The sequence below is a fragment of the Antechinus flavipes genome, chromosome X, assembly GCF_016432865.1.
Source record: "Antechinus flavipes isolate AdamAnt ecotype Samford, QLD, Australia chromosome X, AdamAnt_v2, whole genome shotgun sequence".
Classification (NCBI taxonomy): domain Eukaryota; kingdom Metazoa; phylum Chordata; class Mammalia; order Dasyuromorphia; family Dasyuridae; genus Antechinus; species Antechinus flavipes.
In genome coordinates, this window is record NC_067404.1 from 20,669,456 (window position 1) to 20,692,467 (window position 23,012).

Genomic DNA, 23,012 nt, shown 5'->3' on the forward strand with positions numbered 1-23,012 from the left:
ACATCCAGCAAAACAACACTGGGAAATGAGTATGGACCACAACATAGCATCTGCACTCTTTCTGTTGTTGTTTGCTGGCATTTTTGTTTTCCTTCTTGGGTTTTTTTGACCTTCTTTCTAGATCTGATTTTTCTTGTGCAGCAAGATCACCGTATGGATACGTATACATATATTGTCTTTACCATGTATTTTAACATATTTAACATGTATAGGACCGCCTGCCATCTAGGGGAGGGGGTGGAGGGAGGGAGGCGAAAAATTGGAACAGAAGATTTTGCAAGGGGTCATTGCTGAAAAATTACCCATGCATGTGTTTTGTCAATAAAAGTTATAATAATGATAAAAAAAGAAATTTGAAAAAATAGATAAAACAAAAAATGTGCATATGTGTGTATGTATCAAAATGTGTACATTAACACAAAAAAAACATTTTTTAAAAACTATTGATCTTTGAGAAACTCGATTCAGTTGGGTGACAGGAAGCCATGGTGGCCAGGATTTGAAGGTGACATCAGGAAAAAGAGGCACTGGGGCGGGGGAGGAGGGAGAGGGGAGAACTTTAATCACATATATTCCAAACCTTACCATATTGCACAACCACTTACTGAAAATGGGAGTCCTGCTATAGATGGATACATAGATAGACAGACAGAGAGATAGATACATGCATGGATAGATAAAATTCAGAATAAGGTATGGAAATGAATGGCTTGGTCTTCACAAGAAAATTATGGGAATTCAGACCTTCTTTAATTGATTGAAAAAAGAAGTATCTTCTCATAAAACTGAGGGATAAAAACAACCAGCTACAATACCTGGATGGTATAGTAGATAGAGCACCAGGTCTAGAGCCGGGAAGATTCATTTTTCTGAATTCAAATGTGACTCCAGACACTTACTGACAGTGTGACCCTAAGCAAGTCACTTCACCCTATTTGCCACAGTTTCCTCATCTGTAAAATGAACCGGAGAAGGAAATGACAGACCACTCCAGCATCTGAGAAAACCCAAAAAAGGATCCCAAAGACTTGGACACTGCAGAATGAGGAGGCAATCAAATGTGAACTGCCAATTCTTTTTGAATCGGATCTTAGCTTACCATTTCATAGTGGGCCACAGGAAATACCCAAATATAAGCGTGGGTGAGAAATTCCATGCACAAAAAATATATCCCAATGATGTAAAGACCCTTAAAAGGGGGGGAGAGGGTGCCCAAATCATACAGATGAAAAGCTTTGGGAAGAGAAGGTAGATTTCAGACAGGACAAGGAACTTGATTTTGCCTAAAATGAAGGAGATGGTTATGGAAAGAGTGAACTAGATGAAAGATAAAAATAATAAAGACTCCATGATCCCCGCCACACTTCCCTAAAAGTATGCAGCAGGAGAATGCAGCAAATGACACAGAGTAAATATCACCAGGAACCTGCTGTGGGACTCAAATACCAGGAAATGTCTTCAGAGGACTTGAACGTCCACTAGCAGGACAGACATTTAGCAGGGCAGGAAGGGATAAAACTGGCTTCCCTCAACAAATTCGTCCATAAAAACATTAATCCAGTACATTCTGCACAATGGAGGGAAGATTTCTTTGTTGTCATGTAAAGATTTGATGCTTGAACTGGTTTAGCCCAAGCTGGGTGGGAGGTTGAAGTAAAATATAACAATGTTGTGAATAGGTCTGGGAGTACTGGCTACTATACATGGCTTGCTACATTCTGCTGAAAAATCAGTATTAAAAGAACACAGAGAAACAGAAAAAAGACAAGTTTTAGGACAAAATGAGCAAGTTAAAATTGTTGGGAAAAAACAGCCCCCTAAAGAGGAGAGGTCCAGAAAATGTGGGAGCATCTCTGAAGGGGACACAGTAGCATTTGCCACTGGGATATTCCCAGGGATGAATTGAAAAGATGACTGGAAAGGGGGGGGGGTACCTGTGTTACCCTGAGGGAGGGAAGAGGTGCAGAAAACTCAATTGCCCTACCTTGAGAGATCTGCACAGCTACCCCCAAGGACCTGGGGGTGGGGATGGGGGACAGGGAGATCCAGCTGTGTGTGCCTAACAGAAGAGCTAGAATCAAGTACTAGGAGAAGCCAGGGAAGGCCTGGCTCTCTCATCAGTAGAGCTGTGGAGCTTTTTGGAGAGGAACAGAAGCAAGAGACCGAAGAGGCAACATATTATGGCTAGGGGTGGCAGGTGCAAAGTAAAGTGGGTAATGGGGTAGGGCTGTTTCTGGACCAAGGAAATGATCAGGTTCAAACCTGGAGCCGCAGGAGGCAGAACTGAGAAACAATCAGTCACAGAGCCACCAAAAAAGGTGATGATGGGGGGAGGAGGGCTAGTGTGGATAGTAAAAAGGGCTTACTACCTCTTGGGCAAGTCAATTTCCCCAACAGGGCCTGGACTGGAAGGCCTCTTTGATCCCCTCCAACTGTGATCAGAGTGGACAGGAGTTTTAAGGGTTTTTGGTATCATAGACCCTTCGGGCTCTATTCTCAGAATCATGTTTTTAAATGCATAAAATCAAATAGATAAGATTACAAAGGAAATCAGTCATATTGGAACTAGTTATCAAAATATTAAGAAAAAGGGTTAATAGATCCCAGGTTAAGAACTCCCCATGTAGGGAAGCCGATTCCTTAAGTGATCAGTTTCATGACTCATTTGTGAGGACCTAAACGCCAAGGTTGATATTCTAAGTCTGTAAAGACTATATAGGTCTTTGCGGGGAAGGGAAAGTTCTCATAAGTGTCTACGAGTGTACTAAATTTGTCCGATGTCCGATGCCTTGTCAACTTGGTGCTTGTAAGTAAAATGTGGACACCTGTTGTTGTCCAGTCGTGTCTGACTTTTCATGACCCCATTTGGGGTTTTCTTGGTAGAGAGGATGGAGTGGTTTTCCATTTCCTTCTCCGGCTCATGATACAGATGAGGAACTGAGGCAAACGGAGAGAAGTGACTTGGCCAGGGTCACACAGCTGGGAAGTGCCTGTACTGGATTTGAACTTATGAGGATGAGTCTTCCTAATTCCAAACCTAGCCTACTATCCATTGTGTCGGCTAGCTGCCCTACGTACAGCTAGACGAAAGCTAGAAATGAATGAAATTCTGTTATTCCTCTTGTTTGGTATGAGCCAAACACAATAATTACTTAGCAGTCCCTAAATCTTCACTTTGGTGTGTGGGAATCCACGGCTTTCAATTATGGTGATTTCTGGGGATCAGATTGCCAATCTCTGTAAGAATGTGCAGGTATGAGGTCAGTAGGGGACCTCTAGAGAAGGCATCCTACCCGAGATCTCTAAAATATCAATACGCTTTTAGATAACAACAACAACAACAATAATAATAATATTTCTTTTAAAAACCGGCCACGTAAGCTTCTAGGACATAACTGAATTTTCTACGAGCTTCTCTACCATAGGGGCAGCTAGGTGCCACAGTGGATAAGGTACCGGGCCTCTTCCTGAGTTCAAATCCAACTTCAAACACTTTCCAGCTGTGGGACCCTGGGCAAATCACTTCACCCTTTTTGCCTCAGTTTCCTTATCTGTAACATGAGCCGGAGAAGGACGTGGAATACACTCCAGTATCTTCGTCAAGAAAACCCCAAAGGGTTGTGAAGAGTAAGACGTGACTACGACAACAACAGCTTTTCTATCATGATGGGCCCTATTCAGACCATGGGGATTCTCAATGTTAAATCAGCTCTGTGGCTCATTTTGTGCCAACCCAGATACTACAGTTGATTCACATTTAGGGCATCCTGTTTCCCATCTGCTAACAAACCAACGCTCCCATTAATTTAAGAATCATAAGCCATTTATGAGGGAGAGAAATTAACCATAAAACAATAAAAAATGATCACAGCTCACGTTCTAGTGAGCTGTTCTATGTTCTGTTCTATGAGAACAGATTCATTCTGCTTCCCCAGGAGCAGCTGAAGTCTCAAAGCCCTAGGAAAACTAACAACCCCAACAAGGGAGAAGCCTTGGCTTATGCCAGGGGAGGAGGAGGCCGTGTGGAGGGTCTGGAAACCCAAGTGATGGCCAGGTTTGAATTCCTGCTTTGAGCTCCAGTGGGTCTCTGCAGCTTCCCAGAGCCACATAGCTAGACTCTCTTATCCAGGGCAAGTATATATTTGGAAGGGACTAGAAAATAAGACAAAATATATACTTGGAAATGAATAGAAAATAAGAGAAAAATAAAATGTTCATAAAACGCTTCTAAGAAATTTATTTTAAAGTTGTGTCACCACCAGTATTGATTGTTTCTGGGTGGGTCTGGTCTGCTCAGCTGTCCTCGTTGTCTGTCTTCTTCAGTGTCATTTTAATCTCTTCAGATAGCATAGCCGATATGGAGGTGTGAGGAGTCCAAATGTGGTAGCTACACTGTCAGTGATTTAGAGAAGAGTTTGTTACAGAAATGCTGATAGCTTTTTTGCATTTTTATCTCTTCTGATATATTCAGTTTTATTCTGCTCATTATTCTGTTTATCATGTATACTCTTGGGACAATCTGACTCAGTTGGATTTCAGACCAGCCTTTCTGCAGATTATTTTTCCCATCCATCAGTCTTTTCTCACACGGTCTCCTCTGGGACATTTGGCAAATAAATTTTATTTTCTAATTTTTTTTTTCTCCTAGGCTGCCACATGTCTCCAATAAAGTAGCTTCTGGTCTCTTTTAATTTCATCACGGTGATAATTACAATGATTGAACTTCTGTAGGAAACAGCACACACTGATGTCTTTTCCTTTATCCATTCCCTATTTTTGTGAATCGGTTGTGGAAATTGTGGAAATCAAGGGTGGAAACCAAAGTTGTATACAATGTCTTCTTCTGATCTTTCTCTTTTCGCCCAATTTGGTATTTATTTGGACCTCTACTGTAACGAGCTGATAATCTGATTACACATATACACCCCCCCACACACAATTTGGAAATAATTTCCATATTGGTAACCAATCATTTCTGACTGCTGAGATGTAATCAATTTAGTTATTCATGCTGGTTGACATTTGTCATGTCCAATACCTCCTGATCACATTTTTTTTTCCTGATCACATTTTTTTTTATTATAGCTTTTTATTTACAAGATATTTGCATGGGTAATTTTTCAGCATTGAAAAGTGTAAAACCTTTTGTTCCAACTTTTTCCCTCCTTCCCCCCACCCCTTCCCCCACATGGCAGGTTGACCAATCCATGTTAAATATGTTAAAGTATATGTTAAATACAATATATGTATACACGTCCATACAGTTATTTTGCTGTACAAAAAGAGTCGGACTTTGAAATAGTGTACAATTAGCCCGTGAAGGAAATCAAAAATGCAGGAGGACAAAAAAAGAGGGATTGGGAATTCTATGTAGCGGTTCCTAGTCATCTCCCAGAGTTCTTTCCCTGGGTGTAGCTGGTTCAGTTCATTATTGCTCTATTGGATCCTGATCACATTCTTAAAGAAAATGTCCATGATATATAGTTATGAGACTTCTGACTAATATACAGACCACTGGTCTTAATCCTGAGCCATTATTTTCTAACACATTATTTTGCAGCATCCCTTTGTGTTCTCCTTCACATTGAAGGCACTGAGACATAATAGGTATGTTGACTTGGTTTGGAGGATCTTAGCAAATTCATGATGGTATCTTTCTACATAATCATCCTTTGCAATCAAGACCGGAACCTAAGTTACAAGCTGCAAGTCCATGTCGGAGAGACTTACATTGCCTGGTCCACCTCAAGAACAAGGCCCCAAAGTAATTCTGCACCTAAATTTGCACATTTGGCAGTGGGAAGAATTTAATGCCATTTTTAGCTGATTTAATCCTATTGGAGTAGCAAGTATCATAGTATTCCAGAATGTAATTGCATTATCATTTGGTCTGAAATATTTCCCATTTGTTAGTTAGATATAGCAGACATTCTGAAACAGCAGGAAAGCATTTGGGACTACTAGTAAATACTGGAAAGTGAGTGCCTGTTAATATTCTATTTTGTATCTGCTTACATTTGCACATATTGTCTCCCCCAACACAATGCAGACTCTTTGGCGTCAAGGTCTATTTCATTTTTGTCTTTGTTTATCCAGTGCCTGGCAGAGTGCCCCCTACGTAGTAGGCCCTCGATAGACCCTCGCTGGTTAATTGAACAAATATAGACAAAATTTAAAGCATTTTGCAAAATTCAATACTATACGAAATTAAGCAATATTCATTTTTAAAAACCAAATAGTGCTTGATGGAAAGCAGGAAATAGAGAACTGATATATCCTAGGTCACATCTTGATAATGTCTCAAGTCCTTCTCTGATGTCTCTTCATGCTGACTTGGAGATGATTCTGGGTTGTCCAAGATTATAGCAATGGACTTCAAGACTTAGCAGATCCTACCCAAGTTGGATATGTCTTTGGATTCACATATGGACTATCTTTCTGTTATATGAAGACCGACCTGGCCGGACGTAGAATGGATAGTGACAAGAAGGGTGATCAGTTGGGTGGCTTTATTTTGGCCACAATGCCTGGATTTGGTCAACAAAAGCACTGGGAGGGAAGCCATACATGTCAATGGAGGGAAAACTCACATGAATAAAATCATGGATCTTTTGAACTATGAAATCTCAAAATCACATTGTATTTTCAGCACTAATTATTGAGGTAAATGGATTTGCAGCCCAAAGACTTAGGTGTAAACCTCATCTCTGCCACTTGCAACCTAGTAATCTCAGGAATCCTACTTGCCTTCTTTGGGTCTCCATTTCCTCAACCATAAAATAAAAGAATTGGACTAGCTGACCTCCAAGGGCCCTTCAAGCTTGAAATCTTACCCAACTATAATTATGTGGCATAGCAGCAGATCTGAAAAAAAATTTTTCCTGGAGGTTGTCATCAAGGAGCAAGTTTTTAAAAATAATTTTCCTTTTTAATGCAAATTTTTCATAAACAGTTGCTCAAATAAAGGAAATTGGTCTTTGCAGTCTAAATATGATTGCTGTATATTTTAGAAAGTTTGTGGGGAGAGTAATCCATTAATGTTGTGCTTCATCAACTTGAATAAAGTGATTTCTTATCTTCCTTTACTCATATAAAGTTTATTAAAGGCTTTTAATCAGTAAGAGACTGAAAAATTTATAATACCCACATAGACAGTAATGATATTAAATGTGTATAGCTTAAATATATCAACCAACTCATATAATTTCCAATTTATTTTTAATCAAAACTTTATTCAAGAAACTATAGTTCTTCTAAGATTATACTTCCTTCATTTCTCATCCATTTTAGTATCCAAGGGAAAATTTCATTCCCATATCAGGAATGCAAATTAGCCTAGACTGTGACTAGCTAATGTTCATGACATGCGTTCTATGTAACGAGTTGGTGACCTGCCTTCGATCGACTGACATTCCAATTGAAAACCAGAAAATGCTGCCATCATCGTGATGTCAGCACTTCTTCGTCCCCCTTCCTGGGTCATCATCAGCTAAGTCCATTTTTCATTTCCAAGACTTTCATTCATCCAAAAAACATTTACGGCACACTTACTGTATGTACAGCCCTATGCAAGGTACTGAGAGGGAATGGGAGAAGTGAGGCAGTACACTGGTTACATCTCTGGGTCTAGCATCATGATGACATTAGTTCAAATAACATGTCAGATATTTAGCAGCTGTGTGATCTTGGGCAAGTCACTTCATCTTTATCTGCCTCAGTTTTCTCATCTAGAGAATGGGGGATAATAACAGCATCTACTTCCCATGCTCATTGCAAATATCAAATGAGATACCATTCATCAAAGTGCTTATCATGGTGGCTGGCACGTAGAAGGCGCTATACGGATACGTACAGAACCACAAAATATCAGTGTTGGAAGGGAGCAGGGAAACAGTTTCCTCCAAAGCCTCTCTGAAAGAAGAATCTCCCCCTACAACATCCATGACTCCTGACTTTTCATTCAGCATTGGCTTGAGGGTTTCTTCTAATAAGGGATAACCCATCACTTCCCAAGGCAGTCTACTGCACCTTTGGCTAATTCTAATTATGAAGATACTTCTCCTTGCCATCAAACCTAATAAAATCCATCTCTCTTCAGCACCTCTCTTTCATCACCATAGGAGGAAGAACCAAATGGATTCTTCTTTTATTATACCTTTAAAATACTTCAAAACAATGGGCACCTCCTTCCTAAGACTTCTTTTCTTCAGCGGAAGTATCACCACTTACTTCAGTCAGTTCTCATGGGGTATGATCTCAAGCCCTTTATTGTTCTAGACACACACCACACACACACACACACACACACACACACACACACAACGTGAATGTTCTCCACTTTATCAATCCCCTGCTTAAAATACGCTGTCCAGAATGAAACACAATAGTGTCACTCCAGGGGAGGGTACCGGGGACCCAATACCTCTCTAGCCCTGAACATTAGGCCTCTTTTTCCACAGTCTTGAGGCTGCCCATCTTTGGACCCACATATTACACTCTTGGTTTATGTTGAGTTTGCAGATCACTGAAATCCTCAACTCTTTTCAGATCAACTATTATCTACAAAAACTGTGACTCCGTGGTCCCCATGCTCTAACTGGGCTTGCCCTGAAATCAGGGAGGCAAGATCACTATATGGAATATAACTTACCACATCCCCCCCTTGCCCCAGGCCACCCACCACTGGCTTTCCTCAGCACCACTCTCTACTCCAAATCCTGATTCTAGTTTCCAGCTTGGGGGGTGGGGGGTGGGGGTGGTGATGAAAGTGCCACGTGACCCTCCGAAGCGCAAGCAGCATAGTACTATTTGTCAGGGCTGATCTCAATTTCCATTGTCCCATAAAGGAAATTAGAAAGGTCCTAAGAGAAGCTAAGGCAAAAAAAAAAAAAAAAAAAAAAAACAGAGGAGCTCAAATCTACTAATAACTTATTATTTGGTTTCCATAGGGATTTGTTTGGAGGGAATTTTGGATACCAGGTGTTTGCCTAGTCCGGTCCTATGGGGGGAGCAGTAGGTGGTAAAAGAGTGCGAGATGAGAAAGGCAGTGGGAAATGCCGGAAGAGAAATGCACATTTTTATCAGTTGATGATACTTTTGAAAGTCCTGAGATTTCTTGAATTAATCAGTCAGGCTCCTCTCCATGGTACGGTTTTATTTCCACAGGCTCTCGGCAGCTCTCACAAATGCCTGAATTATTTATTTGGCTGTAATGAGAACAATTCGGGGCAGCTAGGTGGGCGTGAAGTCAAGGAAGATTTATCTTCCTGAGTTCAAATTTGGCCTTGCTACTTCCTAGTCATGTGATCCTGGGCAAGTCACTTTGCCCCGTTTTCCTCGGTTTCCTCATCTGCAAAATGCGACGGATAAGGAAACGGCAAGGTTTCTGTCAAGAAAACCCCAAATGGGGTCACACACGACTGGAAAATGACCAAGCGAGAAGAATTTTACCTTTACACCATGCCTTAAAATTGACAAAACTCTTTCCTCATAACAACCCTGGAAGATAAGTCGTACATCTAGCAGGAGCCCCATTTCACAGATGTGGAAACTAAGCTTTTGAGAGATTGATTCCAAAATAAGGGCAAATAAGTAGATCACTTAGGAGCTGAAACAAAGTTTTCTGACTCCTGGTCACCAGTCCATTATTCTGCTTCTCATTACGTGGCTGTTGTTCCAGACAATCACACGAACATCACATAAACAACCTCCAGCCTTCGTTCCATCTTCTTCTTTGAATCAAATTGATGTTTTTTCCCCTCCCTACCTCGCTACACCACACAATTTCTCCCCCTGCCATAAAACTCAGTGCTATTACTTATGGCAGCACTCTAAATCATTTTGGAATATACTTGATGTAAAAGAACATGGGAAAAAAAAGAAAGCCCCTTGAATACATTTTAGCCTTTTGAACAAATAAAGTTGAATCCAGACTGGGGCTTACATCAGCTGAGTAGCCCTTACCTTTTACTATCTCACTGCATACCTTCCATTAGGGCCTGAATGTGCTTCAGGTAGGTGAATATGTGGCTTGATTCCATTTAACAAACATTTAGTAAGAGTCTATTGTGCTAGGGCCCGGAGAAGCAAACTATAAAACAAGACCCAGTTCTTAGTCTCAAGTGGCTCTAATGGGGAAAGTGGAGGACTCGGAGAGATACAGAAAAAACTCCAATCCGAGTTATTATCTATACACACAGACGTCCAAGCAGAGTGCATGAAGGGAAATAGAATACAAACAGTCTGGAAAACCAGACTGGAACCAAATTATGGAGAGCAATAAGATGCTCACATATGAGCCTGCAAGAGAAGGAGAGGTATGTGGTCAGAGCTATACGTTGGGAATGTTACTCCGGCAAAGGCAGGAAGGATGGGCCGAGAAGGAAGATATGGGGGAAATGAGTCAGTCAGAAGCAAACCAAACCAACAAATAAATAAATCCATTGGTCACTTTGTATGTAAAACATTCTTATCAAAGACTTTGCAGTTAGGGAACACATTGAGCATCATGTTATCTATGTTTTTGCTAAGTTTGTGGTTCAGAATCTCAGACACAAATCTGCCAGGGTTCTTGGATAATAAATGTATTCACTTTTGTTCATGGAAACATTCTATCGTGTTCCCTAGGATAGAAACTACTCCAAGGGAAGAAATTAAATATTCACTCGTTGAGTACAGTTTATTTAGTAAGTTACTGCTTGGGTGCACAATAAAACCTCATTGTACAGGGCCTGCCGTGTATATCATCATCTTCTTTAAAGAAATGAGGATTGTCTAAAGTGATTAAAGATCCTTGAAAAGTTTGTTCTCTGAAACAGATTAAACACCTGTGGTCCCAACTCATGAACCAACTCCTCCACGCAGCCTTCCCTACCGCCCCTCCCTCAGGCTCTCTCCATCATCAAATTTCTTCTAAGGCCCCTGTCTGGACTTAGGACCTTCTGCCTCGAGTCGACTGCATTGTCTTGTATCACAAATTGTTAAATACACCTGTTAAGTCATCCCACTGTTATATCGCAACCTCCATGAGGGCAAAATCAGTGTTTTGGGTCACCTTTGTAGGTGCTCAATAACTGCTTAGAAATTTGCTCATTCAGTCAATAATGTTTTCAAAAGGGGTACAAGAGCAATGAACACTTCAGACGTGTCTCCTTTCTCCACAAAGTTCAGGGTGACATTTCTAAAATGGTGCTGGCTTAATCTCTCATTTGCCTATCAGAAGAAAGGAACACAAAAAAAGGAAGAGACCCCAAACCAAAGCCTGCTGGCTCCTGGGAATCCCAGGTATCGTGGCATTAGCATTGCCAGAGAAGACCGGCTCATTTTACGTGCAAAGTGGGTTGCATTTGGAACCTGCCAGTCTTCCCGGTGTTTAAGGTTGTTTCAGGGGGTCACAGGAAGGGTAATGGCATTTAGAAGCTTTTTATGAGATAAATGGACATATGGTTTCTTGCATCTAATAGGTAAAGTGCTATATCATACCATCTATAATTTTATTATACTCCCCTCCCGATAACAAAGGGGAAAAAGTTAGAGTGGACTTGGAGTCCCTCTAAGTTGTACAGTAAGAGGCTGAGTGCTAGAAGGCAGTGAGCACCTGTGCCCAAGTAGGGTTGGGAGATCCAGCTTTGAGGCCCAGTTTGACCACTCGCTGTGTGGCCCTGAATTGGTCCTTTCCCTCCTCTGAGGCTTCATGTGCTCCTCTCTAAACTGAGAAGGATGCTATTTACACCATCTACCGCCCAGGGTGTTTGTGGAGAAAGTGCTTTAGAAACCTTCAAAAGCTAAAGAAATGGGAGCTATTACTCTAAGTGCACAGGTATGGCTTTCAAAAGAAATGGATTTGGCCTAAAAGCAAGGAGCATCACAGAGACTTTTTGGTGCATGCATTACTATGACAGAAGAGCTTAAAATAAAATAATCTGGGTTGAGTTGAGTGGGGGTGAGGAGTCACTTAAACATAAATACACATACTATATATATATATATATATATATCATATATACATATATATAGTATATACATATATATGTATTGGATATATATATATATATACATACATATTCAATGTACATATTTAATGTCAGGTTTTTGAGTCCTCCAGGAGGTCTTTACAAACCATCCTTGGGTAGCCATGTCAGAGACCAACATACCACGTGTCTGACTGAGTGTGGCCATCCCTCCCATGAGAACCAGGGATTCTATGTGTGATTCTCCAGTGCCGCTGACAAGATACTCATGTTCTTATGACTACAGTAGTTCTAATAGCAAAACCGGTGCATCATCTATACCTTCTTCTCTAGCCCAAAGCCACAGGGAATTTCCTCAGAGATAAATCATGTCTCCTACCCCTTGTATTTTAGAATTGAGACCTATTTGGTGTAGCCAAGCATTAAAAGGCAAAATAGGCACTGCCTTTTGCCTTTTCATTCACAGACTGCTGTTCTCTCCTTCCCTCTTTCATGGCCACCTATTGGTTTTGTTCACAGAAGAAACTCTAAAAAATAAAGATTAGTCAAAGGGAAAAGGAGAAAAATCAATGAACCAATTGCACCGATGGCCTTCTAGTGGTTTCTTATAAGTAAATGCTTTTACACATGCAGATACGTCTCCTTTATGTGGAAGGGTGGACCAAGACCCTGGAATAAGAGGACCAACATGGAGCGCTGATCTTTGGGAGTGACTCTGACTGAAAAAAATCATTATCCTAAGCCTCCTTAGAGGGAAACCTTTCTGTACTAATCCAAGCCAGTCATTAAGCTGAGCATCCATCACTGGGCTCAGATTCACCAGCTCTGTGAAACCTGTCAGAGCTCAGTTCTCAGAGGCCTGGTATATTGAGAGCCCAGTATCATCTCTGCACTCCAATAAAAAATTGTGGGACCTGACTTTTTTTCAAGTAGAATCTTGCTAAACACTTCCAGTTCACAATCCTGTCCAGAAATGCTAGAGGAAATGATCTGATCTCCCTTTTACTGTGGTTAGATGGAGGTGGAGTTGTGCTTTCACCTCCAGGAATGACAGATCCAGATGAGTCTGGGTGATCCCAAGGCATCTAAAATGCAGTGGAAGGAAAGAGAGACGCCTTTGGGTTTGAATCCTCGCTCTTCAACTGTGTGATCTTGGACAAGCCCCTTGACCTTTTTGAGATTCTATTTTTCCCTTCCGTGGCTGGACTAAATTTCCTCACCTGGCTCTGACGAGCTGTGATTTAATGGAGTATCTGATATAAGAGTAGTTGAAGTTGGGCTGGGTAGCTGAAGAATTTCCTTTTTGGGAGATTTTTTAATAAAACCGATGCTTATCTTTGATGCTTGGTTGATTTTATATTCAAGATAAAAATAAGGACACGACAGGACTTTAAAAATCCCTTTCAACCTTTGAACTGAAGTCAGATGACCCTATCTCCAAGATCTCTATAATGTAATGTACTATTCTTAGTAGATTATCCCAGCCAATAACAAACTAGAAGAAAGAAGACCAGCTTCTCATTTCTTCTCAAAAGAGCTTTTTGAAAATAACCTTAGAGACCACATGGACTGGGGAGTGGGAGAGCTTCATTCCAATCTCCATTTCTCAAGTTTGTGTGATATAGGGCAAGTCACTAATTTCCCCACGGTTCAGTATTCTCATCCTCAGAGCATGAGTGATAGCTCCCCCAGGCCATTTGTCAACATGAAATGAACCTAAGATCGAATCCATGTAAATATTAGGAGGAAAAAACAACTCTATATACAAGTTTATAAGAAAGTGACGTCATGTTGAGTGACTACAAAGCAGAATCGTAATCATATCTGCCCCTTCACTTGGGCGTGACATACTTGAATGTTACTTGAAAAAAAAAATCTTTCCTAGCACGATTAAGATTTGATTTTTGCTTTAAATCTCAGCGGAGCTTAGATTTGGCCCATAAATAATGCTTTCTAAATTGTCCCCTTGAGAATTTGGCTGTTGAGAATCTACAAAAATTAAGGGTCATTCTCTTGCCAAACCACTCACCTAATGCACACTTTTTATAATAATGACTGAGAAATGCCAGATTTCAACCAACCCACTGAGTGATAGCCTATCCTTACATTTTCATTAATGCAAGATTTTCAAAATCTTATCCTTTTGGCATGACATTTTCCATTCCCCTATTTACCACATATACAATTTGGGAGGGAACAGTTTCCAAAAATGCTGCCTTTCTTCATTATCAATTTATTAACTGGAATTACAGAAATATGGACCGAGAAGAAAACCGATTGCCAAAAAGACTTGAAAAGTTTTAGGGGATGAGAAAATGAGGTTTTTAACTTTTTTCCTGAAAACCAACGTTCAATAAACTTTTGGCCCAGGGGTTCTTGACCTTTTTTAATGGAATGAACCCTGCTGACAGTTTAGTGAAGCCTGTGTATGTACTCCTCAAGAATAAAGTTTTTAAGGGCACAAAATAAAACGTATAAGGTTACAAAAGAAACCATTTATATTGAAACACTGTTATCAAAATGATATTTTTTAAAAGTTTGCTGACCCCCTTGAGATCTATACATGGACCTGGAAGGACCCTTGGTTAAGGCCCCATTCCTTAGAATGCTACAATGAAAAAGAAAGATAGTTCCTTGGTGAGAACAGGCCTTTTTGGCCTAAAACTCCAATGGCTCCATAAGTTACTACTTTAATAAAAAAAAGGAATTTTTTAAAAAAAAGACACATATGATTTAACATGTATTGGTCAACTTGCCATCTGGGGGAGGGGATGGGGGGAAGGAGGGGAAAAATTGGAACAAAAGGTTTGGCAATTGTCAGTGCTGTAAAATTCCCCACGCATATAACTTGTAAATAAAAAGCTATAATAAAAAAAAGACACGTGTTGTTAGGATCCTCCCTAGGTCACCCTTCAAAAAAAAAGTGAACCTTCCAAATTTTGTAGGGGTACCTCCTCATTTTTTTTTTCCCATTTGCCTACTTTTGCCTGCCTAAAGGTAGGTACTCTATTCTCTCAGCTCATCATCTCTCTCAAAGCCAGACGCTGGAGAGAATAGGAATCTCTGGGGACTCCCTGGATGATGTTAAAATGGAAAAGGAACTCCGATGACAAATGTCCCACTCTGTTTCCAGTGACTGTCTCTGTTGTCTCTGCAGCTTAGAAAGCAATTGGGCCAAGAAGGCCGGTTTCTCAACACTGGACTTACAGCAGAAGCTTTCACTGCCTTCAAGTGGACTTGGCGTGGAACCACTTAAGTAAAGCTGTCCTGTGGCTTTGGGGCATGGGATTGGCTAGTGTTCTGCTTGCCCCCAAAGGACCAGAAAATGCTACTTTTAGCATCTTGAAGAAGAGCTGAGAGAGAGAGAGAGAGAGAGGGACAGAGACAGAGACAGAGAGACAGAGACAGAGAGAGACACCTGGGCTAGTCATCTTCCCTAGCGCACATAAACTGCTAAGTCAGTGGATCTCTTCAAAATTAGCATTTTAAAGAAACTCAGTGTAGGTGATGGGGCTCTCTTTGGGTTTGGATTTATTTACTATGTATTTAATTTGAGATTTTTATGGTTCCCTACCACATCCTGCTCCCGATGCTTCATTCTAGTAAGAAGGAGACCTTGGGCTCTCCCCGAAGAGCCAGAAAGGTTTAAACACCAGCCCCCAAACCAAGTACAAATAAGTTCACATGAAGTTGGCCAAGAGGTCATGAATGTTCTTTGAGCAGAAATTGCAAGTCATGAACTTCACTGGAAAGGGAAAGGTGAAAAGAATACCATCTGTAGCAAGGTTTGGGGGCAGAAAAAGGGGAGGGAGCTGCTTCCTCCCTCCCCTTCCATGCCTTTGGGTCCTAGGAAGGCACTGGGTCCATCTGCCTTGAAAACTCTCTAGGTAACCCCTCCTCATCTCCTTCAGATCATCCTCTGAGTCCTGCCCTAAACATCCCCTAAAGGATTTTGGTTTTTTACCCCAGGGGTAAACTGCCCGGGTTCTGCATTCTGCTTCTGCCTCCAGAGCTACAGCAAGGAGATGGCTTTTTAAGTCGTCATTTGACATGTGCTCTGCTTTGCCTTCTGTCTCCCAGCCTTTGGGGGGAGGGGGAGGGATAGCGTCCCTTTCACTGACACCCACAGTACATTAGAGTACAGAATCCTGGATGTTTCTACTTCTGGGCTGTGTGATTCTGGGCAGGAAGCTTCATCTTTTGGTGCCTCAGTTTCCTCAACCATAAAATGGGCATACTACCGGCACCTGCCCCCCGGGGTCCCTTGGGAGACCCAAGGAGAGAATGCCTGTGAAAGGTGCTTACCACGGTGGCCGCCCCTGGCACACAGTACCAGTGCCTGCCACGGTAAACTCTGCAGAAATGCTTGGGAACTGAAGGAGTGCTTCAGGGAGCGATCAGCTTCCCAGGCCACCCCCCCCCCCAACACACACACACACACACACACACACACACACACACACACACACACACGGCGCTCCCATCCCCCCACGGGTCCGTTGGGTTTTTACCTCCACGGGCATGCCCCCACCCCAAACGCAGGAATCCCTGCCTTCTAGGGATCCCTCTCTTTGTCCCCAACTAACTGCACTTGAGCTTCACTGAAAGGCAAGGGGGGGGTGTTTTGAATTTTCTGTCCCTCAAGGCCCCCGGAACGTGCTTAATTCCCGGCCGACGCCCGAGAAATACTCGCCGAAAGAGCCTAACGACAATCGGGTCAAAATGGCCTTTTCGGCAAGCGGGGGTCCGAGTGGCCTTGAACGCTGCCACCAGGTGGAACTGAGGCAGTCCCGGCAAAATGTCATCCCTCCCTTGGCAGCGCTCGGCTCCGAGCCGCGGCTCGTGCTCCCTCCTCCCCGCGCTGTCTGTTGGCTGCCCTTTGGTCTCCTCGCCGAGGGAGGGGATGGGGAAAGGCCACCCGGATGCCCCCAGCACACTGGGAAGGCTGCCCGAGCCCAGAGGGGCCCGGGCAGCAGAGAAGAGGAGCCGCAGCCCGCGGCGCCGGGAAGGAGAACGGGGAACGGGAAAAAGTTCGAGTGGCCGCGCAACAGGTCACATCGTCAGCAACCTTCCCGGGCTGCATCCCTCCCTCCTGCCAGGTAGACGTTAATGAGGGCCCTGGCTCCGCATCCCGCCCAGCGCTTGACGCACACACAGTAGGCACCTCAGTGTCGCCAGGACAGCCAGCCTGCGGGGGGCGCGGCCTCCCTCCCCAGCGGGGAGGGCGGGAGCAGAGGCCAGGGCGCCCCCACCCGGACGCTCCTGGGGGAGGGGGCGCGGACGGGGAGGACTTAAAGCGGGGAGGGGGAAGGCGGAGGAGGAGAGCGCTCGAGGACCGCGAGTTGGAGTTGGAACAATCCGTAGCGGCCCAAGCATGAAGCGCAAGCGAGAGGAAGGTCCCGAGGTTCAGTGGCTGCCCGAGGGCTTCTGCGAGGGCGAAGACAACCGCCCCCGGGCCGCGGCCCCGACCCGGAGCAGGAGCCGGAGCCGAAGCCGCAGCCGCAGCCGCAGCTCCAGCCCCAACCCGGGCGCCGGCCCCAGCCCCTCGGGGCAATCCGAGCGGCCCCAGCTGCCCCCGAGCTCGCTCTTCAACCTGTCTCTCCTCAAGCTCCACTATGGCCTCCGGCAGGTCGAGCCCAACCTCCGACACATCGTGCTGGTAGTGAACACCCTGCGGCGTGTCCAGTCGTCCATGGATCTGCAAGCGGGCCCCCCGGAGCCCCCCGGCCCGGCCCCTCCTCAGCCAGCCGCCCCGGCCGCGCAGGCCACCCCGCCGGGCAGCCCGCGCTCCCGCCGCCGGGCCACCGGGAGTCGGTCCCCGGGCACCAGCGACCCCCGCAGGGCAGCTACGGAAAAGCGCCCCAATGCCTGAGGCTCCGGCCGGCCGGCCGGCCCTCCCACCGAGGCCTCCGAGAGCCGGCCTGTTTTCCGGACCTGGACGTCGCTCCCCAGCCAAGCGCCGCGTCCCGTCCGATTCCCGTACGGTCCTGTCTGATTCCCGTACGAGCCTGTCCGATTCCGGCCCGACCCGTCCGATCCCGGCCCGCCCGATTCCGGCTCAGCCCGTCAGATCCCGTCCGACCCCGGCCCGTTCCGTCCAGTCCCGGGCCGGGTCGGGCCGGTCCGTGCCGTCTCATCCCGGCCCGCCCCGCCCCACCCCGCCCCACCCCACCCCGGCTCGACCCGTCCAGCCCGGTCCCGCCAGCTCCGCATCCACACCGGTCCATCCACGAGCGGGACCGCGGACGAGGTCGAGCCCAGCTCCGAGGTCCCGGGGGGGAGGGGGGTCCCAGGGGCCAGACCAGATCAGACCCGGCTGACGTTTGGCTCCCGGGACCCGTCGGGGAGATCCGCTCCAGCCCGCCGCCCGAGAGCGGCGAGAAGGAGAGAAGGCCCATCGAGATGTCCCGCCTGCGGCGGCGGGCCCACACGCTGTTCCACGACACGGGACAGGCCCCGACGGGCACCTCGCGGGAAGGAGCCGGAGCGGAGGACACCCCAACCCAGAAGCAGCGAGAGAAGACGACGCGGCGAGATGTGTGAGCTGATCCGCGCCACCCCACCCGACCCCTCCCCCCCACCGCCTCGCCTGCACCCCACTGACCGGGACTCGGATGGTCCCCCCCACCCCCCACCCCTCACCCCCGGACGGCCTCCAGGCTTGGAGGCCACGGTCCTGACGGAGGAATCGAGGTTTGGGTGGCGACTTGCCACCTTCGTGCCCGCAGAGGGCTGGTCGCCCCATCCCCCCCACCCCAGTTTCAGTGTTCTGACAGACCCCAGCAACTGAGGTCCCCCAATGTTCTAGCCCGGGGGACCCGATTGCGATCTGCGTCGGTTAAAGGCTGTATTCGAGCCGACGATATCACAGATCTGGTTGTTTGTTTGTTTTCTGGTTGACTTAGACGTAGAAAAAAAAAAACAAAAAAAACCACAAATAGTTAGAAGTACCTTTAAGTGTATAAAGCTTGCAAAAATGTTTCAGGGATATAAATGGTTAAATGCTGCTGTAGATTTTTCGTCCAAATTTGCTATTTATTTTATAGGAACCGATAAGATTTTAAATTGTGTCTCTTTGCTACTCTTCTTTTAATAGATGTAATGATAAAAATATTGGTTTAAATGTGGTTTTTTTTTTGTTTTGTTTTGTTAAAGGCTTTATAATAGAAAAAGATATTTAGATGCTTTCACATTAAGAAAAAAAAATCTTGGGTTCAGGAAAAATTGAAACTTGTTTAAAAAAAAAAAAAAAAAGATTGTGTCCAAAAGGCTGAATTTGATATCTCCCTGGGTGTCTCTACTTAGTATCTACCTGGTTGCAGCCTAATGAGATAGCAACCGATTAGACATTGCTCACCCAAACTCTAATAATCGAGTATTCTTCTGCTCCCCCTTTTTCTTTTAAGAACAGCTGTAATAATTAGCATCCATGAGAAATGTGGCTCTCCAGATTATTTCTCCCCTATGCCAGCAGTGGGACCATACTTTGCGACGCCCACAATCCCTAAAGTCTGAGTAATTTTTGAAACCAGCAACAGATTAAAATCTGTTCACCATGTGCACCACCAATGTGGAATTCCCATACTCAAAATTATTCTCAGAATTGCAGCAGAAAGAAAATTTGTGCTTCTGGTTAAGATAGCTTGGAGATCAGCAACTGGGTTTGGGAAGGATAGTAGTAGCTCTCTGTATTTTTGTATTAGCAGCAGTAGGAAGTGTACACCTGTGAAAATGTGTCCCCCCCCACCCCCCATTATTTTTAAGAAAGGAGAAGTACCGATAGTTGTGCTAGTTCCAGTTGAAGAATTCTGACCATAAGCTCTAGATCTTTTCTTTTATTGTATAAATATCAAAGTGTTCACAGCATCTAAGCTAACTCCAAATTATATATTTTATAAATCCAATAAATAAATAAGTATTGTATTTGATTTTCTGCATCCCAGTTCAAAAGAAATACATTGTTATATGGCTTTGATTTTCCATTTGAGAGAATGTGCTTCTAAGTATTAAAGTTTAAAAAAAAATTTCAGCCTATTTGCATCTGTTCACCAGCTGAGCTCACATACATGCCCCATTGGCCTAACATCTCCAATTTGTCAAAATGTGGCTTAGTGGAAGGAGATCTGGGTTCCTGCCCCAGCTCTGCCCTGTACTCCGTGTGTGACCATGGGAAGGGGCTCTTCACCTCTCCAGCTCAATTTCTTTATCTGTCAAATCGTGGGGTTCAGACTAGATATTTTCTCTAAAGGCTCTTTGCTCTGCCATTCCGGGGGTGGAGGGGTGAGGGGGGTGAAGGGGGGTGGAGATGGAGAAAGAACACAAGCTTTGTCTGTCTTCTGCTGTCACTCTGTATGTGCTATAATCTGCTTGAGGAAATAAATAAGAATCAATTCGTCAAGCAACCAACACAGTCTCTGGAGGTAGAGTTGGAGAAGATTTCAAATAATGAAAAATATTATATAGCAGGATTACATCTCAGGAAGGGACCTCAGAGACTATTGAATCCTGCCCATCTCTGACTCAGAATTCCTTCTAAAGAAAGGGTCCGTTGCCCCTTTTTTGCATCCTAGACCCCTCAGCAGTCTGGCCAAAATTAGGGCCCCCCTTTCTCAGAATTATGTTTGTAAGTAACTGAAGGAGCTGTTTGGTCAGTTGGAAGTCAGGGAAATAAAGATATCATTTTTCCCTGTCCAATTTCACAGATACCCCAAAATCTATCCCAAGGACCCTTGAGGTTCAGTGGAGCCAAGATTAATAGCAAAGCCTCTTAAATCGTGGGGTGCAATCCTATATGGGATCACCCAACTGACTGTGGGGGGGGTCACAAAATTATGATTTATGATCAGTTAATGTTGGATTTGTAGACCTAGTTTATATACCTACATGCCAGGGGCTAAGTGTAAAAGTTTCTCAGGTGAAAAGGGGTTGTGGGTGAAAAAAAATTTTTAAGAAGCCCTGTTCCAGAGAGCACTACACCAGGGGACAACTTTGCCATTCCCACAGCGAGGGCAAACCCTAACCTCCCAAACTGATAGGCCATTCCACTTGGGGATAGTTTTGATCATTTGATTGTCTTTAAAAGGAGCCCAGATCTGCAGCTGAAACTCCCCCCTCCCCCCTCTCCCACAATTGCTCCTAGGTCTTCTCTTTAGGGACAACAATAAATCTAATCTCTGTTCCACATGAGATACTGCTAGCTCTACCAGCACCCCATCCCACTCCCTCCCCCCCCCATCAAGTGACCTCCACCAAGTTATACCTCTCCAGTTCCTTCAAGCCACCCTAATATGGCGTGGTCTCAAAGGTGAACACCAAGGACATTTGCCAAGACAGAATGTTGTAGGGATTTGGAAGTTTCTTTGCTATACAATTTCCCATTTTTCCACTTACCTACTGGTATAGCAAGCCCAATCTGACTATTTCAATCAAGTCATTCTTTGGCCTATGCTTTAAAACCCAATAAGCAGTTGTTATTTTTTTTTTCAGAAAATAATCTGTACCCACTTGTCTAAGTGTATGATTCATTGACAGACTCCAACATTATTGTTAGAAAATGCATCTAGTTACTCAGAATTTCCACAATCGTCGGCAATTCCTGTGACCAGAAAATGGCCCTCTTCCATCTCAAGCCACATAAGAGTTCTACATCCATTAGATTCTAAATGTATAGTCCAGATATATAGATATAGATATATAGAAAAATATCCACGCTGTCCCAAGGATGGAAAGACTCTCAATCAAGAAGGAAAAATGTCAACAAAGCAATCAGAGCTTTTTATAGAGAGAAGATAATAGATCATTACTGGGCTCTCCCTGCACAGATCTATGATAAATTAATACAAATTACATGAAATTTCACTTTAACTACTGTCATCATATAATCCAAGGAATTGTGACCAGATTCATTTAAATGTAAACTCTGCTCTGAAAATGAAATCTCTCTGAGAGGAAAAAAAAAAAGATACATAGGAACAAATCGAAAAAAAATATACCATCACAGGCTATATTCAGGTTTTATACAAGCCAGATTTTTTGGCTGGGGAGGGGGAGGGAGAAGGGGAGGCTGAAGGGGAGGCTCTAGCTTTTTTTAGGACAAAATTGAGCCCTGAAAACAGCACACTGCATTGGAAAGAATGTGACATTTTCAATCAGAGGATGGGATGTGGGTTTCAATATTGGCTCTGCTATTTATTATTACCTGTATGACTTTCGGCAAATCACCTCTGAAAAGGTTCTTTCAAGCTTTAAATCCATGATCTTTTTTATTCTTTGTAGCACGCAGGATGTACGTGCTCTCATTTCTATCTTTAAAATCTCTGAAAACTGTTTAAAACTTCTGTATCAAGCTGTTCTGCTTGCAAAATGATATTACAAATAAAAACATGCAGTTCTAACTTTGCTAGATGACAAAGTTTGTTGCCGACGGTCCAAGGAAAGCAATAAGTAGATATTATGAGCCTATTTTCCAAAACAAAAATCAGGAGATACGATCTGACAAAGGATATTACATTTCTAAAACCTTATTAAGAGTATACTTTACTTTCCTGAAATGGGGACCATCTCAGAAAATTCAGGACTGATGGTAGCTGAATATATATGCTGTTTCTGCATAAAGCTTTCTCACTAAACATTTGCTTTAGCAAATAAACATTTGATTTCTTTCACTGGTAGTGTTTGCCAAATGTAACAGGTTTGGGTTTTTTTTTTTTTTTAGCTGTTGCAGCCAAAACAAACGTTTATTTTTTATAGCACCAAAAATATCTATAAAAATTTCCCAAACATTACTTCCAATGAAAAAGTTCTGTTTGGCGGAAATGTTTGCAAAAAATATTTTGGTTATTAGGATGTTGCAAACACTTTCATTATGCAAAAATGACACATTCTCACTAAACCTTTGGGAAAACATTAGGTCTTTCCAAACAACACTTATTTATCTACTATAGACATGGTCCAAATATGCTATATAGCAATAGCTCCATTAAGAAATATATTGGGAACAGAGCTCCTTCTAAAAATCAAGACCTGGGCAGTTGGAGATGAGGA

The 23,012-nt window shown here is 43.7% G+C and overlaps 1 protein-coding gene across 1 annotated transcript; it reads left to right on the plus strand.

The window, feature by feature from the left end:
* The first annotated feature begins 16,945 nt into the window (after window positions 1-16,945).
* Window positions 16,946-19,897, plus strand: LOC127542699 (SERTA domain-containing protein 1-like). The gene has a single exon (XM_051968461.1). The coding sequence runs from the start codon at window positions 17,344-17,346 to the stop codon at window positions 17,839-17,841; it is 498 nt and encodes a 165-aa protein (XP_051824421.1). The 5' UTR covers window positions 16,946-17,343; the 3' UTR covers window positions 17,842-19,897.
* Window positions 19,898-23,012: the final 3,115 nt, after the last annotated feature.

What these genes read in the sequence shown, in the direction of transcription:
- LOC127542699 (XM_051968461.1), top strand. Translation starts at nt 17,344, where the DNA reads ATGAAGCGCAAGCGAGAGGAAGGTCCCGAGGTTCAGTGGCTGCCCGAG.